This window comes from Notolepis coatsorum (assembly GCF_963971535.1).
Source record: "Notolepis coatsorum genome assembly, chromosome: 17".
Classification (NCBI taxonomy): domain Eukaryota; kingdom Metazoa; phylum Chordata; class Actinopteri; order Aulopiformes; family Paralepididae; genus Notolepis; species Notolepis coatsorum.
In genome coordinates, this window is record NC_140181.1 from 84,995,548 (window position 1) to 85,009,797 (window position 14,250).

Here is a 14,250-nt window from a genome sequence, read left to right on the forward strand (position 1 = left end):
CGACTAGTCGAATAATCGATCGAAAGGAGCCGTAGTCGACTGCCAACCTCTTAGTCGAATGCAAAAAGAAAAAATCTAAAAATGATAATATATATAATTATAATTGTTTTTAGCTTTTTGGGATCATTCTTTCCAAAAGCAAAGAGACCTAGCAAGGCTAACGCTAATGGCGCGCATACCAGCGAGGCTAATTGCCTAATAAAACGGGCACAGAGGCATTGAAAGAGGATTTCACCCCGTCTAATGAACACACTAGAGTTAGCAAATATCAAGATGTATCCATCAGTGGACCAATAAATTGCATTTTGGCCAATCAAAGTCGACTATACAAATCCTTAGTCAGGGACAGGCCTACACCATGCTAACATTGACCAGACGTGAACAATTTAGCTCTGATGAGCCACTGAGTTCATTCAGCACCTTCTAGAGATCAAGTGTACACAAATTCTAAGCAAATGAATAAAGGGCAGATGATTTACAGGGGTTTTTGTAGATACAGTACTGAATTTGGCCATCCGGACACATGCCATTTGAAATATGAATATAGAATATAGAATATCAGGCCTATAAATGACCTTATTATGGCCAAGTCATACATCTATGCATCGGGCCAAATCTCCTCTTTCCAATGGCAGAGTTAAATCTGGATTTAGTACCACCAGGCGCCCGTTACAGGGCATCAAAGACCGTGAATGAAATCTACTGTAAGTACAGTTACTTTTGTATAATATCCATAGCTTGATTGCGGTGCGACACTTTTTTTTTGTAGACGTTTACAGAAAGGTAAATAAACAATATACGTTGTATTTTATGGCAATAATGTTCAGGTTTGTTCGACCCGTGAGATATAATCACGGAAATAACGTCAATATTTATTTTTCACATCAGCGGCTGGTGTGAGCTGGGTAGTGTAGTTTTATGAAATTTCGATGTCCATCAAAAGCCCTGTGTCTCCCCATTTCCTCGCGTCTAAATCATCCAGTTTCCGATGCAATGCGCTGAGATTTTTAGAAACTCATATTTCACTAATAGCATTTAAAATCATTGGTAAACAAACGTAGTGCTGAAAATATACACTTTGACTGCTGTTTTGATAGGGTTAGGGTCTATACTCTTGGCTACATTTGAAAAAGAAACGCAACATTAATTAATACGGACTGTATTGATCTATTAGTGACGTGAAATAAATCTCGGGTTTAACTCATTCAGCGCCGTACCCGAGAAAAGTCGGGTTAACTCACCAACCGTTGAGCAACAGAAACCCGAGATTTCTCAGGTTTTGATCCTTTGATATTTTCCTTTGATCCCCGTTCTATACAGTCAGCCGGAGCCCTCTAGGTGTCTCTGATTCATCTACCTATGTTGGAATTGTAATGACGATCGAATCTCGGTGGCAGTATCTTTTGAACTCCGATTGTCTGAACTAAACTGTGTCCTGAACTAAACTTTCTATCCTGACTCGCTCTGAGGGGGAGGAGCTCTTGCAGAGCAATCGCTAGGAGATCTCCTCGCCTCAAAACCTATAGTTTCCCGTATACACGAGTAATTACATATAAACGAGTAATCGCCGATGGGATCATTGGAATAATTTTTTATATATGTTTCTGTAATGATCACAGTGTTGTATCTTACCGGACCTAAACCAAGACTACCCCCCCCCCCCCCGCGTGTATCACTTCCGCAACGGATTTAGTTGTATTTCGGTTTCCGGGTTCGCCTGATTGGCCGCGACGGCCACGTGACACGCCCCCGCGGCAGCGTTGCCGCTGCGAATCAGAGCAATATTGTCGCGCCATCTTCTGAGTGCAGACGCGCTGCTGTTTAATCACTTTTCCCACTTCAATGACAGAGCTGCTGTTTAATGCTCACTTTTCCCACTTCAATGACAGAGCTGCTGTTTAATAATATTGTCGCGTTGTGGAAAGCAGGATGAGAGAGCGTAGATTTCAGTGTGTATCATTTAATCATTTATCATTTAACATTTGAAAGACAGAGCTGCTGTTTAATAATATTGTCGCGTTGTGGAAAGCAGGATGAGAGAGCGTAGATTTCAGTGTGTATCATTTAATCATTTATCATTTAACATTTGAAAGACAGAGCTGCTGTTTAATAATATTGTCGCGTTGTGGAAAGCAGGATGAGAGAGCGTAGATTTCAGTGTGTATCATTTAATCATTTATCATTTAACATTTGAAATTGTTGTCATACAGAAGTACAGAATACTTTTATCCAAAATGCTTAACAGTCTCTGGAGCGCGCCAGTAAGAAGCATTTGCACTGCAACTCGTACACCTTACATTTCTGCTTTGCACTATAGCGTATTGTATATTAGTACATTGCATAGTATATTGTATATTGTATGGTACAGTAACAGTCTCTGGAGCGCAACAGTAAGAAGCATTTGCACTGCAACTCGTACACCTTACTGTAAATTGTACCTCATCCCATTTCTGCTTTGCACTATAGCGTATTGTATATTAGTACATTGCATAGTAGGCCTATATTGTATATTGTATGGTAACAGTCTCTGGAGCGCAACAGTAAGAAGCATTTGCACTGCAACTCGTACACCTTACTGTAAATTGTACCTCATCCTATTGCTGCTTTGCACTATAGCGTATTGTATATTAGTACATTGCATTTGTATATTGTATGGTAACTCAGTTACTTCTATTCTGCATCGAACATTGTACATATGTCTATACTGAACAGCGTGACCTCTATTTTTACTTCTATTTTACATGCTATACTATTTTATTTCATACTTATCTTGTCTAGCACAGTCTCTAACAGTAACAGTAAGAAGCATTTTGAATAAAAGTTTTCTGTACTTCTGTATGACAACAATGTATGCCTGTCAAATGTTAAATGATAAATGATTAAATGATACACACTGAAATCTACGCTCTCTCATCCTGCTTTCCACAACGCGACAATATTATTAAACAGCAGCTCTGTCATTGAAGTGGGAAAAGTGAGCATTAAACAGCAGCTCTGTCATTGAAGTGGGAAAAGTGATTAAACAGCAGCGCGTCTGCACTCAGAAGATGGCGCGACAATATTGCTCTGATTTGCAGCGGCAACACTGCCGCTGCCGCGGGGGCGTGCCACGCGTGTCACGTGGCCGTCGCGGCCAATCAGGCGAACCCGGAAACCGAAATCCAACTAAATCCGTTGCGGAAGTGATACACGCCCCCCCCCCCCCCCCCCCCTCCTCCCCTTGATGATTTTGTGAAGGCACATATGTACATGGTATATACCTTTGATTTAGGAGTATTTGGGGCTTCAGGCGATCAACCAGAACGATTTGGGCTTATTCCATATAATGTGTCATATCTCGCGATCTATGGAAAAAGACTGGATTATTTTGGAAATGGGGCAATGTTTAGCGTGTAGCATGTAACAAACTACATTGTGTAGAAATGAACTGATTAATCAGTAATGGACTATGAACAATGCCTGTAAAATGAGCCATACAATTGTCTCCATAGCTATAATACAGAACACACGATGGGTCTGCAAACATCGCTAAAATGGTCAATAACGCTGGCGCTAACCAGTACAGATGGGAAAAGTCGGTGGCAGTCAAAGATTTAAGGGGTTAAACAGTAGGACTGGGAGGCTACCTGACTGAAAACACAGGGTAGGCGTGAGGTGAGGGGGAGAGGATCACATGAAAAAGAGGGACAAGGAACAGGGGGTGGGGGGGGGGGGGCAGACCCATTGTGTGTTCTGTATTATAGCTATGGAGACAATTGTATGGCTCATTTTACAGGCATTGTTCATAGTCCATTACTGATTAATCAGTTCATTTCTACACAATGTAGTTTGTTACATGCTACACGCTAAACATTGCCCCATTTCCAAAATCCCCCCACGTGCACAACACAGGCATGCGGGTCAGGTGCCTCATTAGGTGTGTAACTGAGGGGTTACAAAACCCTGACTGTATTAAAGATTGTGATAGATTAAACCACTACTACTTATTATTATTATTACTTGCCAGACAGTACAGTTAAATATGGCAGACACTCAGAATAGACGGCACGGTGACAAGGAGATATCATTTACAGTATTTATTATTATGCATCCAATATACAAATGGGAATGACTTGGTCGCTCTTTTATGGCGAATAATATGAGAAAGTCAGCGAGTAGCAAAGTCAGTGGGAATGAATAATTCCTAAGCTGGGTATACTAGACCAAACGCCGCCTGGCGTGGGATGGCAATATAGGGGGGCAAACGAGGGTACCGCTGGAGGTGATATCCTCCCAGAGTTGTAAGCTCCAGGGGAAGGAAGAAGGTACGGATACTCAGGCTGTTCACTTGAAGAAAAGGGGTTCTCATACGGATCCGGTCCTTATAATCCAAGTGCTCAGTAGCAAGGTAATAGCTGTAATCCAATGCCCGATAGCAATGATGATAGCCAGCCAGCTTCGTCCTCGAAGCTAGCCCGAGGTAAGATCTTCAAGGTAGTTAAATCCAAACGACAGTGGGTATTAACGATGCTCTTCTCCACGGTAGTACGTTCCACAATCACTATAATCAAACCAATAATGGTTCTACAATATCGCCGCGGTAGGTTCCAATGCGCACATGTCCAATAGTTCCACTAGGCCCTCCTCGTGTGCTGGCACTAATTACTAAGTCCACACACACTTGCTAAGGTTCACACTAATTACTAAACGAACGAACTGCTTGTTAATGCTGCACACCGAACGAACTGCTGTAATACGATTCACACTAAATGACGACTCTTTACTTCACATTAAGTTAGGTCGAACTTGACTCTGCTATACGCTAGGTGCAGCTACTGCTGTTGCATTACTCCGGACGAACTTCACGTTACTTCATACAACTGCTACTTAGACGAACACACTGTTTCACCGAACTGCTACTGTTCGCGCCTTCCACGATATATATACTTAGAGGGCTTTCTAGTGCCCAGCCTCAGCTCTTGTCTGGAATCAATGCGCTGGCACCAGGCATGTCCCAACTTGTCCAGACTCGCCTTTGAACCTGTCTCAGGGGCGCGGTCCTTGGCGCCGCGAACGTCAAGGGCATTATCCAATGAGGAAAGCGAATAATGCTATGATTCAAACGGAGGCTTAAAGGGATATCGCTTATATATATAAATAATATACAAGTTATATAAAACAATAAAACGTAGATTCTCAGTGTTAATCTGGCCCTTCACAACAAGGTGTTTAGGCTAATTGTGAAGAATTGTAGTCTTCAACGATATCTAAAGAAAGAAGGTACAGAGGAAGGGAAAGGAGAGAGAGAGCGAGAGAGAGAGAGAGAGCGAGAGAGCGAGAGAGAGAAAGGGAGAGAAAGAAACTAGTGTTTATTTCGGATTGTTTCATCAGCCGGTGTCACTCTGTTTGGCTTCCATTGAGACTGAACAGTGGCCCACCTCTCCCTCCCCTCCGGTTAGTCTGAAATACCTCCCAATGCCACTCTCTGTGACTCATCTGTCCCCAAGGATATGACTTAGATATAAATAACCTTAATCTGATCTTATAAATAACTGCAATATCTCCCCCACCACTGTGGCCATTGATATGCCATTGACAGTTATGAGCCGCTGTGTGCTACAACTCAGGAGGGCCGTTCCTCATTCAGGAGAGCAATGACGCGGCTGTGCCCACGCCTCGACCGGCCGGCCATGTTTCCCGCGCAGCTGGCTGATTTATGACGACCACGCTCAGTTCATCTGAGGAGCACTCCAGACCAAGGCTGACAGGAACGTTTGTGCACATGTGTACGTTATAACGTTTTCACAATACAGTGGCTCAGGAGGTAGAGCGGTCTTCTGGTAATCGGATGGTTGCCAGTTAAATTCCCGCTCCTCCCGGGCAGTGTGTCGAAGTGTCCTTGAGCAAGACACTACTTAACCCATAATTGCTCCCGATGAGCAGGTTGTGACACCTTGCATGGTTGCCTCCACTGTCGGTGTGTGAATGTGTGAGTGAATAGGTGAATGTGAGGAACAAGCGCTTTGGATAAAAGAGATATATAAATGCACCATTTTATATTTACCATTTACAATACCTTTATCCCAGCCTGGGAGCTTCAGGAGATGTCATGGTCTCTCGGGGGGGGGGGGGGGGGGCACGTTATTGTGACTAGCGGTGACATTGATGTCCGGGGAGGCCTGGGATGGTGTTCTACAGAGGAGGGCGTGTTCGTGACGTGCTGGTGTGTCAGGAGGGCGTGTTCGTGACGTGCTGGTGTGTCAGGAGGGTGTGTCAGGAGGGCGTGTTCGTGACGTGCTGGTGTGTCAGGAGGGCGTGTCAGGAGGGCGTGTCAGGAGGGCGTGTTCGTGACGTGCTGGTGTGTCAGGAGGGTGTGTCAGGAGGGTGTGTCAGGAGGGTGTGTCAGGAGGGCGTGTCAGGAGGGCGTGTTCGTGACGTGCTGGTGTGTCAGGAGGGCGTGTCAGGAGGGCGTGTTCGTGACGTGCTGGTGTGTCAGGAGGGCGTGTCAGGAGGGTGTGTCAGGAGGGCGTGTCAGGAGGGCGTGTTCGTGACGTGCTGGTGTGTCAGGAGGGCGTGTCAGGAGGGCGTGTTCGTGACGTGCTGGTGTGTCAGGAGGGCGTGTTCGTGACGTGCTGGTGTGTCAGGAGGGTGTGTCAGGAGGGCGTGTTCGTGACGTGCTGGTGTGTCAGGAGGGCGTGTTCGTGACGTGCTGGTGTGTCAGGAGGGTGTGTCAGGAGGGCGTGTTCGTGACGTGCTGGTGTGTCAGGACGGCGTGTTCGTGACGTGCTGGTGTGTCAGGACGGCGTGTTCGTGACGTGCTGGCGTGTCAGGAGGGCGTGTTCGTGACGTGCTGGCGTGTCAGGAGGGCGTGTTCGTGACGTGCTGGCGTGTCAGGAGGGCGTGTTCGTGACGTGCTGGTGTGTCAGATGGACTCACCCGGGCTTTCTCCTCTTGTGTCTGTGTCCAAGGTGACACACGTAACGACCTGTATCTGACCCTGGAGCGAGGAGACTTTGAAAGGGGAGGCAAGAGTGTCCAGAAGAACATCGAGGTCACGGTCTACGTGCTCTATGCTGACGGGGACACGCTCAAAGTATGGAACAACACGTCTCCTGTTTGCCTGCTCTGATCATGTGCTTTGCGTCACATTATTAACAGTGTAAGGGCTTGTGTCCATAGCGGACGTTTTATGAGTCGTCAGCTCCTTTCTGTCATTCATTTCTATGCTACAGACGTGACAGACGCGCTCCTTTTCCCAGCGCCGCGCCTCGCGTTTATGCGCTCTCTGCGGCAGCGTTTTTTTGGGCGGCGCGCTCCCAGCGCCTAAAGTTGAAACTAGTTCAACTTTTGGAAAGGAGCGCGCTCATCAAGGTAACTTTTTTCGACCGACCAATCAACATCGAGGAAGTGGCGGAGCCGCGGCAGTCGCGAGACTCAGGAAAACGCTCTGAGCTTTTTTGCTTTTCAAAGCGGTCCGCCTTGAAAAAAACGTCCGCTATGGACACAAGCCCTAACTGTCTATCCATCCATCCATCCATCCATCCATCCATCCATCCATCCATCCATCCATCCATCCATCCATCCATCCATCCATCTTCTATCCATCTATCTATCTTCTATCCATCCATCCATCCATCCATGGAGCTCCATCCATCCATCCATCCATCCATCCATCCATCCATCCATCCATCCTTCCATCCATCCATCCATCCATCCATCCACTGTACTGTATATCTCTAGTGAGACTCTACCCTGTGTGTGTGTGTGTGTGTCAGGACTGCATCAGCCTGGGCAGTGGGGAGCCCAACACCAGCGAACATCGTTCCTTTGTCCTCTACCACAACAACAGCCCTCGCTGGAGCGAGATGGTCAAGCTGCCGATCCCCATAGACCGTTTCAGAGGATCCCACCTCCGCTTTGAGTTCAGGCACTGCTCCAGTGAGTCACTGCTGCAGACCACTGGCTGCTACACCTTAGCACAGTAGATTTCTCTTTACGGTTTGGGACATGCTTAGGATGACAAGAATCAGTTTTACCAGGTACCGGTTTGGGACATGCTTAGGACGACAAGAAGCAGTTGTTTTATGAGGTACTGGTTTGAGACATGCTTAGGACGACAAGAAGTAGTTGTTTTACCAGGTACTGGTTTGGGACATGCTTAGGACGACAAGAAGTAGTTGTTTTACCAGGTACCAGTTTGGGACATGCTTAGGACGACAAGAAGTAGTTGTTTTACCAGGTACCGGTTTGGGACGCGTGAATACTTTCGGCAGCCAACATGCCCTTCCGCGTTGCTCTGATTGGCCGAGCGCGCGCATGCGCATGAGCCGCGACACGCTCCTCTGCCAGGCAGGAATCTTAACGCAATTTATACAAATGGAAGTATTGATTTCGCCGTAACGAATCATTAAAAAAATATACCGTTAACTGGAATATGTTGTGCCTTTACACATATGTTGGATTATGTAATTGGTTTGTCATGACAAACCAATAAAAAATCGCGACTTAACCGGTGGCTACAACAACACACAGTAACTACATGCATCATTGTTTACAATGAACGGTGGGGCTAATCGAAAGGACTGGACACGGACGCGTTTCAGAGGATCCCACCTCCGCTTTGAGTTCAGGCACTGCTCCAGTGAGTCACTGCTGCAGACCACTGGCTGCTACACCTTAGCACAGTAGATTTCTCTTTACGGTTTGGGACATGCTTAGGACGACAAGAATCAGTTTTACCAGGTACCGGTTTGGGACATGCTTAGGACGACAAGAAGCAGTTGTTTTATGAGGTACTGGTTTGAGACATGCTTAGGACGACAAGAAGTAGTTGTTTTACCAGGTACTGGTTTGGGACATGCTTAGGACGACAAGAAGCAGTTGTTTTACCAGGTACCGGTTTGGGACATGCTTAGGACGACAAGAAGCAGTTGTTTTACCAGGTACCGGTTTGGGACATGCTTAGGACGACAAGAAGTAGTTGTTTTACCAGGTACTGGTTTGGGACATGCTTAGGACGACAAGAAGCAGTTGTTTTACCAGGTACCGGTTTGGGACATGCTTAGGACGACAAGAAGTAGTTGTTTTACCAGGTACTGGTTTGGGACATGCTTAGGACGACAAGAAGTAGTTGTTTTACCAGGTACTGGTTTGGGACATGCTTAGGACAACAAGAAGCAGTTGTTTTACCAGGTACTGGTTTGGGACATGCTTAGGACGACAAGAAGCAGTTGTTTTACCAGGTACCGCTTTGAGACATGCTTAGGATGACAAGAAGCAGTTGTTTTATGAGGTACTGGTTTGGGACATGCTTAGGACGACAAGAAGCAGTTGTTTTACCAGGTACTGGTTTGGGACATGCTTAGGACGACAAGAAGTAGTTGTTTTACCAGGTACCGGTTTGGGACATGCTTAGGACGACAAGAAGTAGTTGTTTTACGAGGTACTGGTTTGGGACATGCTTAGGACGACAAGAAGTAGTTGTTTTACCAGGTACCAGTTTGGGACATGCTTAGGACGACAAGAAGTAGTTGTTTTACCAGGTACTGGTTTGGGACGCGTGAATACTTTCGGCAGCCAACATGCCCTTCCGCGTTGCTCTGATTGGCCGAGCGCGCGCATGCGCATGAGCCGCGACACGCTCCTCTGCCAGGCAGGAATCTTAACGCAATTTATACAAATGGAAGTATTGATTTCGCCGTAACGAATCATTAAAAAAATATACCGTTAACTGGAATATGTTGTGCCTTTACACATATGTTGGATTATGTAATTGGTTTGTCATGACAAACCAATAAAAAATCGCGACTTAACCGGTGGCTACAACAACACACAGTAACTACATGCATCATTGTTTACAATGAACGGTGGGGCTAATCGAAAGGACTGGACACGGACGCGTTAGTTGTTCACCAACAATCTACAGACACAAACAAACACAGAACCGGACTGTTATATTAAATTAATTGATTGCTGTTTAACGCGTCCGTGTCCAGTCCTTTCGATTAGCCCCACCGTTCATTGTAAACAATGATGCATGTAGTTACTGTGTGTTGTTGTAGCCACCGGTTAATTCGCGATTTTTTATTGGTTTGTCATGACAAACCAATTACATAATCCAACATATGTGTAAAGGCACAACATATTCCAGTTAACGGTATTTTTTTTTAATGATTCGTTACGGCGAAATCAATACTTCCATTTGTATAAATTGCGTTAAGCGGAGCTGAGTATTCCTGCCTGGCAGAGGAGCGTGTCGCGGCTCATGCGCATGCGCGCGCTCGGCCAATCAGAGCAAGGCGGAAGGGCATGTTGGCTGCCGAAAGTATTCACGTGTTTGGGACATGCTTAGGACGACAAGAAGTAGTTGTTTTACCAGGTACTGGTTTGAGACATGCTTAGGACAAAAAGAAGTAGTTGTTTTATGAGGTACTGGTTTGAGACATGCTTAGGACGACAAGAAGTAGTTGTTTTACCAGGTACTGGTTTGAGACATGCTTAGGACGACAAGAAGTAGTTGTTTTACCAGGTACCGGTTTGAGACATGCTTAGGACGACAAGAAGTAGTTGTTTTACGTGGATGGAAGGTACAATATGATGTGATGCACTTCCTTTCAGCTAAAGACAAGGGTGAGAAGAAGCTGTTTGGCTTCGCCTTCACGCCTCTGATGAGAGAGGACGGGACCACGCTGTCAGACGAGAGCCACGAGCTCTACGTCTACAAGGTGAGAAGCACGATTAACACAATCACGCGGCCGCTGGCTCCGTGACAGACACGCGGTATGGTGGGGTAAAGAGGTGCAGGAGTGACACGTCAAGAGCACGTTATGATAGTAACGCAGATAGATTTTAGAAACACTGCATTCCGTACATAGCACCAACAAACCTGGGTTGAATAGTATTTGGAAGTACTTCTTATCATGTTGTTTACACCTTGGGGTAACCAGACAGGTGGGGTTTACTGTCAGGTAAGTTATAAATCACAGACAGATCAACAGATTTAACCTTATAAAAGTTAAAATGAACTTTCTGGCACTTATTGCATTGTCCTAAGTAGTCATCCCCACCCATCCAGTACTCAATACATGAATACACCCAATGTTTGACACAGGCCAAGTCTAACAGAGCACTGACTCCTGGGTCCTTCCCTTCATCCGCTGCGTAGTGTGATGAGAACGCTACCTTCAGCAACCAGGGCCTGTACCTCAGTATGCCCTGCTGTAAGGAGGATTTCAACAGCTGTCCCAACCTGCCTGCCAACCTGCCTTTCCAGAGGAGCCCGAAAGAGACGTTCTGGGTCTCTACAGTGCTCTGCTCCACCAAACTCACACAGAACGGTAGGCTCTATCTATCTATCTATCTATCTATCTATCTATCTATCTATCTATCTATCTGTCTGTCTGTCTGTCTGTCTGTCTGTCTGTCTGTCTGTCTGTCTGTCTGTCTGTCTGTCTGTCTGTCTGTCTGTCTGTCTGTCTGTCTGTCTCTCTGTCTGTCTCTCTGTCTGTCTCTCTGTCTGTCTGTTTATTCTATTCTAATCTATTCTGTTCTATTCTATTCTGTACTACACCATGTACCATGTAACGTATTCTCTTGTGTTCTCAGTGGATCTTCTGGCCTTGTTGAACTGGAAGGCCCATCCGGACAGGGTGTTGGATATTCTGGGTCGACTACGTCAGATCAGTGGAGAGGAGATTGTCAAGGTTATTATCCACTGGTGCAACAGACCACATAACCTATATAAACTATATAACTATATAAACTCTATAACCTATATAAACTAGATAAACGATATAAGCTATACAACTTATATAATCTATATAACTTATATAATCTATATAAACTGTATAACTTATATAAACTATATAACCTATATAAAATATATAACCTTTATAATATAAACTTAAACTTGTTGACGGCCTATGCCCCAGAAGGGGTAGTAGGCGTAAGTAAGTAAGTAATATAATAAACTATATAACCTATATAACCTAAACTATATAACCTATATAAACTACTGTATTTAACCTATATAAGCTATATAACCATAAACTATATAACATATATAAGCTATATAAGCTATATAAACTATATAACCTATACAAACTATAACTTATATAAACTATATAACTTATATAAACTATATAACCTATATAAACTATATAAACCTCCACTACATTATAGACATTGAAGGAGCTACATTTCTTCCTTTGCTGTGTTTTTTTTTGGTACACTTTTGTTTCTATTTAGATAACAGACTGGAGCTTTAATGTGATGGTTTCGCTGATTCTAGTTCCCTGTTCCCTGCAGTTCCTGCGAGACGTCCTGGACACACTCTTCTGTCTCCTGGACGACAACACGGATAAATACGGACCGCTGGTTTTCCAGTCACTGGTAGAGAAAACAACATTATTGCTATTTTCGTATTCTTTTAAAGCAGGGGTTCTCAAACTTTTTTATACCACGACCCCATTTTATTTAGGAAATCTTTTGGCGACCCCACACTTAATGTATCGCGTAATTTCAATGTGGAAATAAGGAATATCAAAATAAAAGCACACGTTGTTTCACAAAAGACCAGACCCCCCTCCCGCGATTATAACTGCGCAGGGTGTAGTGAGATGTGTATTGGAATACGTGTGTCGGCCTCCATTGATGAAGGGGCGAGTCATGGCAAATACACACAGCTGCCGGGTGTAAAACTCAATTGGATTTTTTTTTTGTCAATGCGCGTCAATGCGTTCACTGTCACCTACCCCGCGACCCCACTTTGGGTCGCGACCCGTAGTTTGAGAACCACTGTTTTAAAGACATACCACCATATGTATCATGTTTTAGTTAATGGACTGTGACTGGACATACAGGTAATATGTATTTATCTGTCTGTGTTCAGGTCTTCATCATAAACCTGCTCAGGGACAGTCGTTTCTACCACTTCAGGCCTGTCATGGACTCCTACATCCAAAACCACTTTGCTGGAGCTCTGGCTTACAAGTAAAACAATTAGTCAAACTATTATTTTTTACTTAAAATACTTTATATATAAATATGAATACACATTAAAAAAGGTCAATAATAAACTTGATGTTTAGATACCCATTGAGTTACATACAAATAGCCTAATACTGACCCTTAGTCTTCTCAATGTGTATTTGCAGAGAGTTGATCCGATGTCTAAAATGGTACATGGACCGTTCTGCTGAGGTTGTCAGACAGGACCACATCCAGGAGGCTATGAGGGTAAGAGTCTCATGCTTGATAGACATAGAAGAATAGAATAGAATCTCTTTATTTATCAAGCACATTTAAACATAATACCTGGAATTCACCCTCTGCATTTAACCAGCCAGCCAGTTAGGAGTAGTTACTAGCAGCATTTAATCATCCACCAGTGAGGAGTAGCTAGGAGCAGCATTTAATCATCCACCAGTGATGAGTAGCTAGGAGCAGCATTTAACCATCCACCAGTGAGGAGTAGCTAGGAGCAGCATTTAACCATCCACCAGTGAGGAGTAGCTAGGAGCAGCATTTAACCTCCACCAGTGAGGAGTAGTTAGGAGCAGCATTTAACCTCCACCAGTGAGGAGTAGCTACAGTAGGAGCAGCATTTAACCTCCACCAGTGAGGAGTAGCTAGGAGCAGCATTTAACCTCCACCAGTGAGGAGTAGCTACAGTAGGAGCAGCATTTAACCTCAACCAGTGAGGAGTAGCTACAGTAGGAGCAGCATTTAACCTCAACCAGTGAGGAGTAGCTACAGTAGGAGCAGCATTTAACCTCAACCAGTGAGGAGTAGCTAGGAGCAGCATTTAACCTCCACCAGTGAGGAGTAGCTAGGAGCAGCATTTAACCATCCAACCAGTGAGGAGTAGCTAGGAGCAGCATTTAACCATCCAACCAGTGAGGAGTAGCTACAGTAGGAGCAGCATTTAACCTCAACCAGTGAGGAGTAGTTCACAACTCCACACAGAAAGCCCTTCCCCGGGGTTCGAACCCAGGACCTTCTTGTTGTGAGGCAACACTGTGCCACCGTGCCATCCTAACCAACATCAGACCAGTATTGTGCCATGAACAATGTGATTGACACGGACACGCCTCTTTTTTGGGGGGAAACTACTTGTGGGGAGTAAACAGAAAAACAAACAAAACAAACAGTAAATCATGCTGAAGACTTTCAAGTCCAAGAAATAATTACTTCATAGTGTTAAGGTCACTTAGAGATTAATACAAGTCATATTGAGTGTCCAGGTAGGGAAATGTAAATATTCTACCACTG

General features: G+C 44.8%; 1 protein-coding gene across 1 annotated transcript in view; it reads left to right on the forward strand.

The window, feature by feature from the left end:
• LOC311243652 (dedicator of cytokinesis protein 3-like) overlaps positions 1-14,250 on the forward strand; it is a gene marked incomplete at both ends in the record, with an annotated part of 140,568 nt that overhangs the window by 64,413 nt on the left and 61,905 nt on the right. The window contains 8 exons of the mRNA XM_084332960.1: positions 6,948-7,072; positions 7,755-7,917; positions 10,597-10,703; positions 11,144-11,315; positions 11,584-11,681; positions 12,286-12,369; positions 12,869-12,969; positions 13,134-13,215. Coding sequence (XP_084189086.1) covers positions 6,948-7,072; positions 7,755-7,917; positions 10,597-10,703; positions 11,144-11,315; positions 11,584-11,681; positions 12,286-12,369; positions 12,869-12,969; positions 13,134-13,215 — 932 coding nt within the window. The remainder of the gene's footprint in view (positions 1-6,947; positions 7,073-7,754; positions 7,918-10,596; positions 10,704-11,143; positions 11,316-11,583; positions 11,682-12,285; positions 12,370-12,868; positions 12,970-13,133; positions 13,216-14,250) is intronic.